Here is a 14512-nt window from a genome sequence, read left to right as displayed (position 1 = left end):
GATGGTATCGGCGCAACCGTGATCAAAGAAAGGATCAAGTCAAATCGAGATGAATCAAAGTTTGGAGTAGAGTTGCTATATGGATTGTAACGGCATGGCTGTTGTGAAATCAATCTTTGAGTCGAGATGGGAGTTTTGCAGCTATTGAATTGTCATTTCATTGTCCTCTATTGATGCGGACAAAGACAATCAATCAGTCGTCGCGAAGCTTGATTATTCTGCCCATTGATGCGCGTATGGTAGCGCAGCGTAGCACTTGCAGCAGCGCTGTCAAATGGGGACTCGGGTCGGCTAAACTATAGTCCGACTTACACGCGACATGCTACTGATTACGTGCATCCAGGGCATCCACTGATGAAATAAACTATTTTAAGGTATAATACAATGGCTTCTTGGACTAACTCAAATGCGACTACAATGAATCTCCAGATCTTTATTAAACAGTCAAGCATGTGAGCATGCCAAGACAGACAGACAGACCATGCACGATATTAGGAACTGTCTTGCAGTGACAAGCCAGCCAATACGAATAGCTTCACAATCAACATTACAACGAAAGGCTCAATACGAGCAGACCAATCTCGCGAGACCAATTCGAGCCAATTTAAAAGACATCTCCCTCGTCCATAAATAGCATTGTCAACTATCGTCGATAGCTTCATCCTCTCGCCACCCCTCTAGGCCTCTAAATTGCCGCCTATTTCCATCGCACCCCTACAGCGATTATACGCAAACCCCAATTCTAGGCTCCGAGATAAAATTAAGGATTATCTGGAACCATCCGAGACCCTCTGTTATTTAGCAGCATCATTTCCCTCTTTTCCCCAGTTTCTCCCTTACGCGTTCTTTACGATCTGTACCACACCCTGTCCGGCATCTCGGCATCGTCAGGATGACGCGGCCCTGCACTACGCGCCGCCAAATAGCTAAAGACACGGATAAACGGGAATGCAGACACTATCCTCCAACTGACAACAACCTTAAATCTACTGTAAATTTTACCTCATCGTGCCGTTGTGCCGCCCCTGACTTACACTAAACGCGTACGTACAACCCGCTTCGTCAGCCGGTCTGATATTACACCCTGGGACGAAACGTCACTCAAACATACAGAGACACGATGAATTAGGTGGAATGGTGATGATGGTCAAGTTTGGCCAATTTGCTCCTGATATTGTTCAGTAACTATGTACATGATTTGGTATTGCAATGGCACTTAAACACCACTCAACCATGGTTCTGCCTTGTATGACCCCTTAAACACCATTCCGTTCATACCTCTTCCCTTCCGTGTCGTAAAAAAGCACGCTGAATGATCGCAGTCAACCCCCTTTGGTTGCTGCCCCGTAAAAAATGAAGACGCCGTGACAATGCATATGATGGATAAACACAACCCCTTAGCATGATAGCCTCTAACTAGGCTGGTTTTTGGCCTCCAATCCTCTCTAACGTCCCTGAAAACGGCTTCCTCGCGTTTTTAAATGCAAAATTTGCGGTCCAGCATTCTTAAGGCTCTTGCGTCCTCACTGACACCGCCCTTCTCCAGACCACAGGCACCAGCCGATCTAGGACTGCTGCTGGCGCTGCCAGGCTTGACGCTACCGCTTTCACTAGGTGCGGGAGTAGGGTGCAGAAGCGCTGAGAGACTGGCCTTGTTAGATGTGTTGGCAGGCGCTTCGGAATGAGAGCTGCGTGGAGGGCTGACGCTCATAGTGCGGCTAGGGGGGGTGCTGATGGCAGCGAGAGACGAGCCTGGGGGGCCATTGGTAACAGCACCAAGACCTGGGAGCGCAACCTGATGGGTACGAGAAGATCCATTCACCATGGAGGCTGGAGCAGCTGCCTGCAGATGATGCTCTCGAGGCGAGTCGTGGGCTCTAGGGAGAGTAGGGTGTGAGTAGTGAGGAGATGTTGATTGGTAGGTGGGCTTGGCAGGGAGAGGAGGGAGAGGAGCACGATGCTCATAAACAGGTGCCTGATGGTAATGTGGGTGAGGAAGACCTGGGTGGCCGGGGTGAGGTGGAAGTTGCTGAGGAACACCGTGGGGGTAGGGAGCAGCGTAATGGCTATACGGAGGAGTAGCGACGGGAGAAGGAGGCCATCCATAGCCAGGCTGGCCATAGGGAGCATATGGTTGTTGACCGGGCTGAGGAACCATGTAGGGAGGCTGCTGCATCGGCGCCCGTGTTAGAGCTGGTGTAGTGTTGGCCTCTCCCATGCTGGACTCAGGATACATGCCCTTAACAGGGACTATGCCGCGCAAGTTAGGATCATTTGTTGGTTGTTGAAGCTCAGGCTGGCCAGGTTGAGGGCGAGAATAGTATGAGATAAGGTGAAGATGCTGGCCGGTTGAAGTAGTGATGCTGAAAGATTGCTTCATCAGGCCGTCCGCCTTGTATCGGTATCCCTCGGGCTCCCCGTCATCTAGGTCCTCGTCGCTACCGCGTCCAGAGTCTGGGGTTTTTCCACCACCTCGTCGGGTAGTGTTGAAGCCACCACCTCGCTTGCCCTCCATCTCACGGTATGTCAGGAAGCTTCCCGACACTCGACTGGCGCTCCATGACTTTCCATCAGTCCATCTCCTCATACCAGCTTCCCGCTCATCCCAAACAAAAACCGAACCAGATCGAATTGACTGTCTCTCCTTCTCTGAAAGTCGTCGTTGCACACGGGGCAGAATGCCTAATCGGCAAGCCTCGAATAATCTGATAGCATCGGCGGGTGTCCGCACATATCCGTGGTACGTTTCCATTGTGAAGGTGTGTAACTTGATGTGATGTTATGTTATGTGAAAGAGATATTCCGCACAAGGGCGGGAGGCTGGAAGGAGTTTTTGAGGGTAATGGATCCGGATCCAGTGTCCTGGGTAGGTTCTCAGCGACTTTATAAATAAGGGCCTTGTGAGAACCAAGCTCTGGCTTGTTTGTACGCGGCACCCCACTAGATCAGATCGAGCCAGGGCGTGGGCGTGTGAAAGCCGAATGTGCGAAGGTGACTCCACAAGGGCTGAGGGTTGAGCGGAATTTTGTCCACGTATCCACCTGTGGAAGTGGGCGGGCTCGTCCTTCGCTCTCTTGGCGTTCCTGAGAGCGTTGGGGCTTATGAAAGTGTTTGTTTGATCTTGGTAAGGTTACAAGGCTAAGTAGATTTGTTAGTCTTGTGCCTGTAATGTATATGCGTGAAGCAGTAGATAGATGATGTCTGAGGGCAGGTTTGAAATATCTTGGTACAGTAGTAGAGCGCATGTGAAGAGAGGAAAGGTGCAAGGGGAGAGAACCAAGATATGAGTTGCACACCGGTGATCATATATAATCCCCAAAACAAGGTCGTAAGGGAAACCACAACACAACGGTACTGTGACACACTCCAAGCCCACATCCCAGGGGTTTGAGGCTCGACTCCCTGGCGGGAGTGCCGTCGGAGCCGATTAAGTGGATGATCCACTCGACTAAAATTTCCCTTAGATTGAGTATTTGCCGCTTGGCGATGTGCATCATGAACTCGTCGGATGTAGGAAGATGGACCAAGCAATCTCACAGCTGCTTGACTTGACTCAACTCGAGCCAAGACCCAACTTGCGAAGCAAGTACACGCGCACAAAAGTCGATTGCGGCTCTCAGGCGCCCCAGAGAAACCCGGTTTAGTGAACACAACGGTCCCACGAGTGCTTCCAGGACACTTGATCCATGCACCAAACCGCCTCACCTAGGAGGTATTGCGCCGGATGCACCGAGTACCAGACATAGGCATAGGAAAAAGATACAGGATCTGAGACGGAGGCAAACATACCTATCAAGGAGTCTGTAGTTGCTCGAGAGCCACGGCTTGCTGCGTTTGTCGTCGAGTTGGTGAAACCGATGATTTGCTACAAGAAGCGAGCGAGCATGTAATGTTGGAGTGGAATGTCAAGTCAAGATTAGAGAGATGTTATTCCTCTTGTTCAGAAACAGGTCAGCAGGGTCTAATGAACCGTGTCCTCGGACAAGACGGGAAGACAGGGAGGGGCCAAGAGCAAGATAAGGTTGCAAAGGCAAGTCAGAAAAGGGAATCAGAGGCCTGGAGGCGTAAAGTCGGTGGTGGATAACTCGGCGACGACATGGCCGGGAGTGTGGAGAAGAACGGAGGACGGCAAAGAAGGAGGGTGTGCAGATAGAGAGAGAGAGGCACTGCCTAGGGGTGAGACTGAGATTGAGAGCGTCTAAGACTCGTCTAAGCTTAGGTTGGTCAGGACAAGCTTTTGAAGCTGACCCACCATCAAGGGGGCTTTAGGGAAAGGAAAGATGACGATGCAGGGCCAGGGCAGGGTCGGGTCCAGAAAGGGCATGATAGGCGTAAGAAGGAGCAAAATGCATGACAGATCACGGCTATCGGATCAGTAGTTGGGAGGTTGTAGCATGAGGTGGGGATAAGGAATGAGGTATGTATTCGTGGAGGAACTTGCAGCCACTGTGTTATTTGCAGGTTCATCATACAAGAAATGGAATGCAGTGCTTGTTCTGCGTAGAATTCAGAAGCTTACCCGTATGATACAGTCCGTCACACGCTGGCGTTGATAGTGCTCAGGATAGCAAAGAGTCTGGAACCTCGAAGGACTAGCTGAATCTACCAGTAGCGGGAGATATAGTCGTGGGGGAGGCGTTCCCAGGCGATTCTAATGTGCGTCGGCGACGTTTCGGTGCGCCCGTCTGACCAGCTTGATTGTTTCGCTGTTTCTGACTGTCCAAGGCATCGCGATACGGGCGGGGACATACATACCTACCTAGGTAAGTTAGGTAAGGTACGGAGTATAATTAGAGCGGAACCCTTTGCCATATATCCGAGTAGGCGCAGGTGAGGTCTTTCCGTTATCGATACGAGACGGAGCGTTAGGGTTTCAAACTATCGAGAAGCGAGTCGAGGGAAGGTGCAAGGGAAACGCAATCACTCGGATAGACGGCTCGAGATGAGGAATTATATACTCCTATTGCTCCGTATTACTACCTATGCGTGAACAATCTACGCTGGCAAGGTTGAGGAGTCCTTTCGTTGGTAGGAGGGGAGAAGAGAAGCTTGCTTTAGAGCGTCTAGCGAATGATATAGTCGAGGCGGAAACTTTGTTCAACATTTAAATTAAACCCATTGGAAAGATAAAGTCTCGTGAGATCAATGCCGAAGATGTTGAGTCAAGCAAGGTAAGGTTACAACGAATGAGTAGGCCTGTCTCGGTGCTGGCTTGCATGTACTGGTAGTTGTAAATGTATTTTAAGATATAAAAAAAAGTCTCATAGAGGCCAATGCCAAGCACCACTAAGAATAACCATAAATACTACTATAATCATTCCTTGCGTCAACCAACAATAACTCGACCAGAATGCAAATATCGTCATGCCAATGCTGCAGTGCAATGCAATGCTCGGTCAGTGGCACTCTTTGTTAACCGTCCAAGCCAAATAAAATACAGCAGTCACAGACAGACGTGACGGTTCCGGCTCCCAACACCGCGGATCCTCTCAAAGCCACATAAGTACCCTTATTTGCATGCGGCAATGCGGCAATGCGGCAAACAGTAAGCATATCAGGAAGCCAATTATCCCTCCAGAGCTTATTTCGAGCTGTGCTTGGCTCTGTCTGGCTGAGATCCCCAATGCGAGGCTTCTCTTGGCCCCATTACCTCAGCAGGTGACGGGGGCTAGAACCCATCAAAAGGCTGAATTAGGCCGCTCCTGGAAAGCCCCGTGCAGGGATTGCAAAGCCACTGAAGCTTGGCTGCTGATCCTCTTGGCTGCCTGGACGTGAATGGGTGAATTTTCTACGAGCGGTCGTTGTGTGTGTGTATCAGATACATTTTCACCGCTCTATCAGATTTCCTTGGCTATCAAAAACAAGCCCATCATGTGGTATAAAATAAAAGACGGTCGGTCACGACACGGGATTCTCGGCTTGTGGGAGAAGCAGTAACATCGTCCAACGTACGTCCTTCTACCGCACAAAGCGCAGGATATGGCCGGATGGGTCTCGTCTAGAAATAGTTCAGGAGGAGGCCATGCTCCTAAGCGAGGCCTCGGTGCTTATCAGGATTATGATGAGCGGTTCTTGGCTCGCGATAAAATTGGCAAGACATTTTTGTTGCTTACGGAATATGCCTCCTCAAAAAAAAAAGAAAAGAAAAGAAAAGATTATATAAATGACATAAGACCAAAAAAAGATAAAAAGGTATTTCCCGTTCTATGTTGCAGTATTATTGTTGCATTTTTGAGCCTTATTTGGGTTTCGTCAGCCCTTGGCGGATGATGCGGCTTTAGAACACTCCAAATTTCAGGCTTGGCACCAAGTGCCGTGGCCCGAGTCTAGGGGTTGTCGGGAACAGCCTCGGACTTGTCGTGCTCTTTGATCATCTGGGGTTTTTTCCCGCCTCTAAAGGAGTTGGGTTGGGTTGGGTTACAGCACAAATTACGATTGTCCAAGAAGCCGAGCTTCAAAGCGCCTTGGCTCGCACGAGACATTCAGGTTTTGATACTCCATGGCATTGCACAGACTCAAGTCCTGGTGGACCAGACAAGACTTCATTTCCCTGTGCAAGTGCCAAGATCGATCAGTTATTCCTCAAAAGTTCCCGGTGTCAGAGACTGAGAGAGTCATGTACTTTGTCGTCTTATAGCCCACTTGGTCTCCTCTGATCAACTATCAGGGATATTGGTGCTGTAAAAAAAAAAAAAAAAAGTTCCTCGCAGGTTGATTGCCTACCCAGCTGAGACAATCTCGAATTGTTTGCTGTCGCTCAAGAGCCGTTTCCTGTAACCTCGATGTAACCTCTGCTGGTTGTGTTTCACGTAAACTTGACGATGTGATGATCTACGCCCGTGCAATACGGTACATACATAATTCCCTGAGCGGGATGGTAGAGTGTCATTGCGCTCGCATGTGTACGGTATCTACCAGGAGACCCTATCATGCCAGTTGATGTTGGCTCATTCGAAACAACGCTCGTAAGCACTCAATCCCACGCATTCAGCCTCCTCAGCCACCCCAATAATAGGTTCATTTGGTATAATAGTCAGCAACATCGTCATAGCCGTTGTTCAGTTATGGAAATCCATTCGAAACAAACAGAAACGAGCATTTCTAAACAACTTCCTCTTCTGATAGGACAACAACAAACAACAAAACAAGCAAGATTATCACCACCCTTCGGCACGCACGGCTCAAGTGATGGGCGTCTGCCGCCTGTAAATAAAGTTTTCCTCAGCAGTTGATGACGAGATGACGTCTGCCAGGCACCACAACATGTTCAAGTTTAGGGTCCAACTGATGGAGATCTTCAAGGTAAGCTTAAGCCTTTGAGAATCTCCGAAGGACCCACGAAGTTGCCTCATTTGGGGGCCCTTTGTCTGCCTCTGCCTCTCCCAGCGCAAGGCTTGTCGATCATGTCCATGTCAGGTAACGGTCATAGAGCGGCTTTTGTCATGCATTCCCACTCAAAATCCTTTTGCCGTGATACACGCACTTCCGCGGGTGTCGTATCGTACACTGAAATAATGCAACCACAGGTAACGGTAACCGCCGTGACTGACTGACTGACTTATGGGGATTTAAAATGAAATAAAATGGGGAGTGCTCGGGAGAAGTTCTTCTTGTTGTTCTCGCTTTTACCGCCGAGCTTGGACTTGTAGCAGAAAGGAAGGTATTCGCTTGTGCATCAATGCGTGTATCAGGCATAACCTCGTTGACTGCTTGTTTCCAACAAGCGCCAGACCCTGATCCGTGTGTCTTCTTTTTTAATTCTCCTGCGAAGGTTTCTTATTTTGGCCATTCAGATGAAGGGTTTCAGAGAGATCGACAGCGCCCGCCTCTAGCCCAATGCTTGTTCTTCTCACGAAAGCTCATGATTGTCCAGGACACGTAACACGGTTTCCAGTGATCAAGATCTTGACCATTAGCGGGTTCTGTACTGCTCTCGATGGAGCAGTTACAGTGGACAGGAAGGCCTGAGATGAGGTCAACTCGGGAAAATCGGCGGTTTTGCCCCCCCCCCTGGAGACAAAGTCCCCCATTCCCCACGTCCCCAGGACATGACGTCGACTGTGCCGTGGTGCCGAGCTGGGCGTTTGTTAATGTCTCGTCTCTGTCTCGGTGCTTTTTTAGAGCCACGGCCCTTTTGCATGTGCTGTAAGAATCATTATCTCTCCCTGTGAACCACTGGATCTGAGAGTAGTGTACTGTACTGTAAGTTGTTGATTGTCACCGCCCTCGACTGGAACGGGAGTTGACTGTTTTGAATGCTGATCAGCGACTTGACGCATCAGGATCGACATCATATGCCTAGCCATGCCACATGCCATGCCTCTTGTGCCAGTGCTCAAGCCTCCAACTCCCTGCTTTTTCAGACTTGTCTAAAGCTTGGCCTATGGATACTACTCTGCTGTGTCACAGAGCCAAAATGCAATGTACTGTACGGAGTATGTGGCCCATGTTTGTTTGAAATTGACTCGAGAGGAAGGCCATTTGAGCTGCTTGTCGTCTGAGGACTGAGCTCGGAAAATCGGCTCTGGACGGTGCACACTAACGCGCAACCCAGTCAAGTATGTACCAAGGATGGAATACGACAGGCGAGACGCTCCAATTACATTGCCATGTTGATGAAACAACGATGGATTGTGAGGATTACCAAGGCTCGGCGGGAAGCCTTGTCAGTCAGCACTGTTGTTTTTTGTGAAGCGTTTTGTGTAGAGTGCCAATGCTTGTGGTTGAGCAAAACTCCCTTGTTCTACCTACGCAGCTGATGCCGCCAAGGATACTGTCACTGATGCCATGGAAATTCTTCCTGGCCGCGGAAAAGACAATGGCGCTTTCTCACTTTACGAGTCGCCCAATTAATAAAATACTGAATGAATCCTTCAAAACTGCCAAGACGGATCGGACAGGGCTCGGCGCAGGTGGTACCTTGGGTCAGGCGGCCTCTCATTCGAGCAAAAGCAAACGCCCTGGTTTAAGCATGAATTTAAGCGTTGTCAGCCACTTGCTTGGCACGGGTGTCATTCCGCCCTGGGGCGTGGCTCTACAAGCACAAGTGACGAGAAAGTAGCCGCGTCTTCCAATCCCAAGGCCGCAGCGACGCTCATCAGGAGGAGATAATGTGCTCAGCGTCCAGGTAGACCCTGCCTGAGCCCGCAAAGGAGGACAGTGGACACATGGTTGGCCGTCAATTGGAGCCCGTGGCTTGCGAGATGTGGTCTTGGTATGGTTGCGAGATGCCGTCGCAACCGTCTTGGCTTTTTGGCTTTGCAGGGGTTGTCTAGTGGGTACTTAGCGGAAACAAGAATGGGCGTTTCTGATTCGGATTACGATTGTATGGCATTATCTGGGGCACACCTCACTGAGAGTCTTATTCCCGGCCGTGTTCGCGGTGCCGGGTGGATCAAGGATTTGTCTTGGCTTTCTGCTAAGAGGCCGCTAACCGCGGGCAGGAGAAGCGAGGCTCTGTTGCCAAGAGGGAGAGGTGATGATGATAGTGAGATTTGCTGCTGTGTAGTTGTCACTTTGCGTCGTATAAGTTGTGTTCTTAATCACACGCAAGGCGTCCGAAGCAACAACGGCATGAAATAGGCCGCAATCGTCATGGCGGAGTCCATCCAATGTCACCATCTGGATATATCGGCATCTCGAAGCTCGCCCATGTGCTGTTAAGGACTTAAGGTGTCGCGCTAGACAGGGCCTCTCCATATTTCTAATTCTCGCGTGCCGATCTGTCCGTTCAGATCCCTGTCCACAATGACTCGGCTGACGCCACAGGCTCACTTGGTGAACTCTGACCCTCCCTCCCTCAGCGGGCGAAGCTTTCTGTCTCTGTTTTTAGATTTTTACCGTGCAGCCCGATAAAAAGCTTGGCGCTCGGTGGCTGCATGCTTATTTGTTTTAGCCATCGCATCATAAACCCTTGGACCGCCATGATTGGCTCGACAGGTCTCCCACTCCCAGATTGCTACATAGCAATATCGTCGAGACGTATCCGTGAAGGCGTCGATGGGTTGGTTATTCTGTCGAGTCTGTGCCATTGTGACTCTGACCTTTGGCCAACCCCAGTAATCGGATCATGGTATAACCCAAGTGTCGCCGATCTACCCGTGCAGCCGACAAGGTTGAGGCAGATAAAGGGGTTGTTAACACGTTACCCTATGTATGTATATCGTCAAATGTGGTGGCTCAGCAAAAGATAATCAATATTCAAGTTCATACATTCGTTGGCATTGATATTATTGCTATGCTGCCTGGTGTTCTTAATTATGACACCATACATCATGATACGGTGAGAACCCAATCACCAACTGCCCAGTCGACTTACTCGTACTACGGCAAACCCTGATGCTAAGCTTAATTGTCACCGAAACCACGAGGTAAAAACTCTGACAGATTAAAGCTCCGTGACCTGTTGATCCAAGGAATGGACCACAGAAATCCACCCAGTTTGAGTGACTAGTGCAACTTGGCAGGCCCAAAGTCATCACACGTTACTCTGCATCGTGACAAGCCTCAATCAACCCAAGGACCAAAGGAAAGCTACACTGCAAACCAAGCCATCACCGCCACGATAAGACTTTATTAGAACAAGAGCCAGTGACCTCGCTTAGAGCGAACGCCATTTGCTTCGCATCTTGGCCCCCGCCAAGGTTCGCCGAGGCTCATCTATCGTCAGAGTCTGGACTGGGCGCCATGCATTATTGCGCTGGGATGAAAGAGAAAGGTTCAAACCCCGATCCCCTGGCGTCTTTTTTTTTATAACTCAAAAACACCGCCAGGATCTTTGGTGAATGTGATATAACGCCGAGAAGCGGCGGCGGGCGTTGGGCGCGTGGTACTGACAGCACCAGGTTTGTTCGGTTTTGGCTAAATAGTTCATGGTATGGTACCTTGCCTTTTACTCAGACAGGCAGGCAGACAGGACTCACGGTGTCTTTTAAGCTCAGGCTAGCCCGTAACCAACAAGCAATAGAGGTAAGCATAACCACTGAAATCTGCCCTTGGAGGGTCCAGACCTTCTGTCAGATGAGGCTGAAAAGGGGGTCATCAATGCGACCTGATTGGACGGGTTATGTTACGACGAGACGAATTACAACAGTCCAATTATTGCCCTTGATAGGCAAGGTTGTCTTTAGAATGATGAGATGGGTCTCGTATCGAAGAACAGTAAAATAAAATAAAAAATAAAGGAAAACAGGTGACATGGTCAAGGTGAAGCTATTTGTCACGCATGACGAAATGGTTTACACGATGATGGGGCGAAAGAAGGAAAATGGAATAAATTCGTGGATCCAAAGAGAAAAAAAAAGAGGAGACCAGGAGAGAAAAAAGAAGGAGAAAGAGTGGGAAAAAATACACGATGATGGATCACCCAGAGAGAGATCAAAGCGTTACCGATACATACATACTTACACCTTGGACCTACCTCTATCGTCAGAGGTTCCACTAGCGGATACTGTATCATCTAACGGAATGTGTGCCCATTTCCCGAACAAGGGGTCTCATGGATAAGTCGGCATCGATCATCCATTTTGCGTGGTTTTGGTTTCTTGATGTTTGCTGTTGTCTCATTTTGATGCCAACGAAATACGAGGAAAAAAGAGGTAAAGTCAATAGAGTACCTAGCAAATGATTGCATACATAGATCACACAAAGAACAGATCACTAATTTACCTGAACTAATATATCTGAAAAAGTCATTGACTGCAGAAAAACAGAGTTCCTCAAACAACCCTGTCCCATACCGTGATCCATCTTAAGCTTATTTTCCAACTCTGAAGAGGGGGGTTGCTCAAAGCAGTAAGTGACAAAGACGAGACCCCGGCCTCTTTAGGTGTCTCGTGTTTCGCAGGCATCGAGTGAGTGGAGGACGGGCAGGGCACTTTTGCGGTTGAGTTGACTAACTCGACTGAACTTAACGTGCCATGGAGTTTGACATGAGACGTCGAAAAGAGAAAAGATTACGCGGGACCCGGCAAAACCGGAGATAGTCAATAAAGAGACGCCGCACCAGCGACGCCGTTATAACCGATTTATGCGTATAGTATGCGTACAAAGAGGCATTTGGAGAACCAGTTTTACTGTCCGTCTCGAGTTTACGGTGGGCATTTTAGGGCATTCTGGGGCATTACATTAATTACAGTCAGTGACTGATCAGGGCTTGCTTTCTGGAAACAAAGTTGCAGCTCCGTCACTCACTCACTGAATACGACCAACGGTGATAATGCAAAGGGCCGAAAGTTTCGGTGCTTGGCACGGCCGAGTCCTGTTGTTCCAAGACCCGTTATTTGCTTCCATTTTTCAGTCTGCAAGTCCCATCGATATCAACGGTGATAGGTAAAATTATTGTTATTACACCGAGCGTTGCCGTTTTATCCATCTTCGGTATCCGTACAGTACTGCAAGATACATACATACAAGTGGTGAAGCTGCGGAAATAACCCGACCGCTTGACTAAAGGAAACCAAACCACTTCTTATTAGACACCCCCCAATAACGGCTGCGTCGGCACGATCTCTGGGTCGCTGTGCCGCGGGATGATGGCATGCGCCGCAAGATGGACAGATATGCTTATTATCACCAACTGCCAATGTTGGTAAAAGCCCTCTACCTTATTTCCACCGCTAGCCACCCACTCCCCATTCGGTGGTATAGCCCTGCTCCGTGCCGTCAAAGCCGTCCCATGAAACGCGGGTTTGCAAACAGGCGATACGACTGGTGGATTGGATGGCACCTCAGCCGTTGGCTCGCTCTCCCACTACTGTAGGCCTGTATTTCACCACTTGGATTTCGTGGTGGCGGAGTTTCGGGCTATCAGATTTCTGTTTGGCGCTATCACTGCCCTCTGTTGCCGTTTATCCAGATTCCCTCTCAAACCCCTGGTTGATGGGGGCCGTACTTCCGGACGAGTGCCTTCTAATTGATGGACTACTCGAGTTACGATACGTGGTCTCTTGCAATGCTACGAGCTTGAAACTAATACCAGAAACATGTGGGAATTGCCGTTACAGACATTTGGCGGGGAAATCTATTCATGTCTTTCTTGGTGTTGAACTGGACCAGGTAGTCGTGGCTCTCACGATGGCTTTAGGGTAGGTGGCTTATGGCGAACAAGAGGTCGTAACAGGGTAACTCGATCGTTAGTATTGCATCTGTGTATCTGGTCATCCTGAATTGACTGTATCCAAGTAAATCAGTCTCGCTCTTGATGTGTACCCGTAGAAGATACCTAAATAATCACGGGTAATGTCTCTTGATGCTCGTGCTCCTCCGATGTTGTCCTTGACGAGGAGAGTCTTCTGGTTTATCTCCACTACCACAAGACTAAATCTGGGAGGGAATATCTGATCGTCATAGGAACAATATAACATTCGTACTTGTACATCCAGGAAGCATGTTATTTACCAGCCAGGTCTTCTGGAACCCAAGTCGGTCCTTGCCCTGGAAGGTATCGTGACCACCATTGAGCTAGTAGTAATGTGTACCATATGCGACACTAACTTAGGTATTGGCTATTATTAACAGAAGCCAAGCTTCGTTACGAACCTACCGTATTAACGAGTTGAAGATGGTCTCTTGGCATAACGAGCCCTCTGAGCACTATGCCGCGGCGTATACAAGTCGGCAACTGTATTCAGACCTGCCCAGAGCCACACCAGGGAAGTTCCTCCAACAATGTAGAAAAAGCCACTACAAGCTACGAATACTATCAGACGTTACAAGGAGGTACGATTAACGTAGCATTGGTCACATCACTCCCGTCAATAGTTCCACAATCACAGAGAACCCGAAAGACAACAACGAGAGAGTATCTAGTATACACCAGCATGCTCCATCGCCAGCATTCGTGACAAGTTTAGCTCAAGCAGAAGCAACAAAACCATGTGCGTTTTTTCTAAGGTTTGGCTTATCATGTCGTGCCCAATCCATCAAAGTGGTGGGCTATAATGTACAAATGTAATACGCAGTCCCCAGATACGACGATATAAACATGAATCAGAGATCTGACAAACCCCAGCACCTTGTCTCAATCTCTAGTAGATCCCACCCTCGTCCTCGTCCTCGCTATCGGAAGATCCAGCGCTCTCCCCGTCGGCCACGCGCAGCAAACCTAGATCTTGCAAAAACTGCATGCACTCATCCGAGTCAACTCAGGAGCTGCTCTTCACCGCATCCAGCCCAAGCCACTGAGATGCCCTGAGAGCCCATCGCTGTGTCACACAGTACTCCGCGGCCCATGCATGTTCCCACGGGAAAGAGGAGACGGTGCATATCTCGTGACCGTTTGTCCTTGTAGGATACACAAGTGTCGCTTGCTTTGGTGTGCGCGACGTGTCACGGCAAAGAGACATAGTATCAGATTGCTCGCTGAAATGGACGCATCTCTCAGGGCGGAGGGCTATCCAAAGTAGGCAGGCATTAACGAGAATGTTCTGTTGGGCGTGGAAAGACGGTGAAGAACATATTGGGCGGCCGATGCAATGAAAATGAGAGGAGATGTTCAAGTCCGAATCAGCGC

The 14512-nt window shown here is 49.2% G+C and overlaps 2 protein-coding genes across 2 annotated transcripts; one reads left to right on the top strand and one right to left on the bottom strand.

Annotated features, from left to right (window-relative positions):
* Positions 1-1477: 1477 nt before the first annotated feature.
* On the bottom strand, positions 1478-2752 carry FMAN_10560 (uncharacterized protein; the record flags this gene model as incomplete). The annotated part of the gene is made up of 1 exon (XM_041823968.1): positions 1478-2752. The coding sequence occupies one exon, from the start codon at positions 2750-2752 to the stop codon at positions 1478-1480; it is 1275 nt and encodes a 424-aa protein (XP_041689495.1).
* Positions 2753-9297: 6545 nt separating this feature from the next.
* FMAN_10561 (uncharacterized protein) lies at positions 9298-9479 on the top strand (the record flags this gene model as incomplete). Its single annotated transcript, XM_041823966.1, has 2 exons — positions 9298-9375; positions 9444-9479. 2 exons carry the CDS (start codon positions 9298-9300, stop codon positions 9477-9479), a joined length of 114 nt encoding a protein of 37 aa, XP_041689494.1.
* Between the last annotated feature and the right edge of the window lie 5033 nt (positions 9480-14512).

Source organism: Fusarium mangiferae (genome assembly GCF_900044065.1).
Source record: "Fusarium mangiferae strain MRC7560 genome assembly, contig: FMAN_scaffold016, whole genome shotgun sequence".
In the NCBI taxonomy this organism is placed as follows: Eukaryota; Fungi; Ascomycota; class Sordariomycetes; order Hypocreales; family Nectriaceae; genus Fusarium; species Fusarium mangiferae.
The sequence above is the reverse complement of the archived record's forward strand: the minus strand, read 5'-3'. Positions and strand labels throughout refer to the sequence as shown.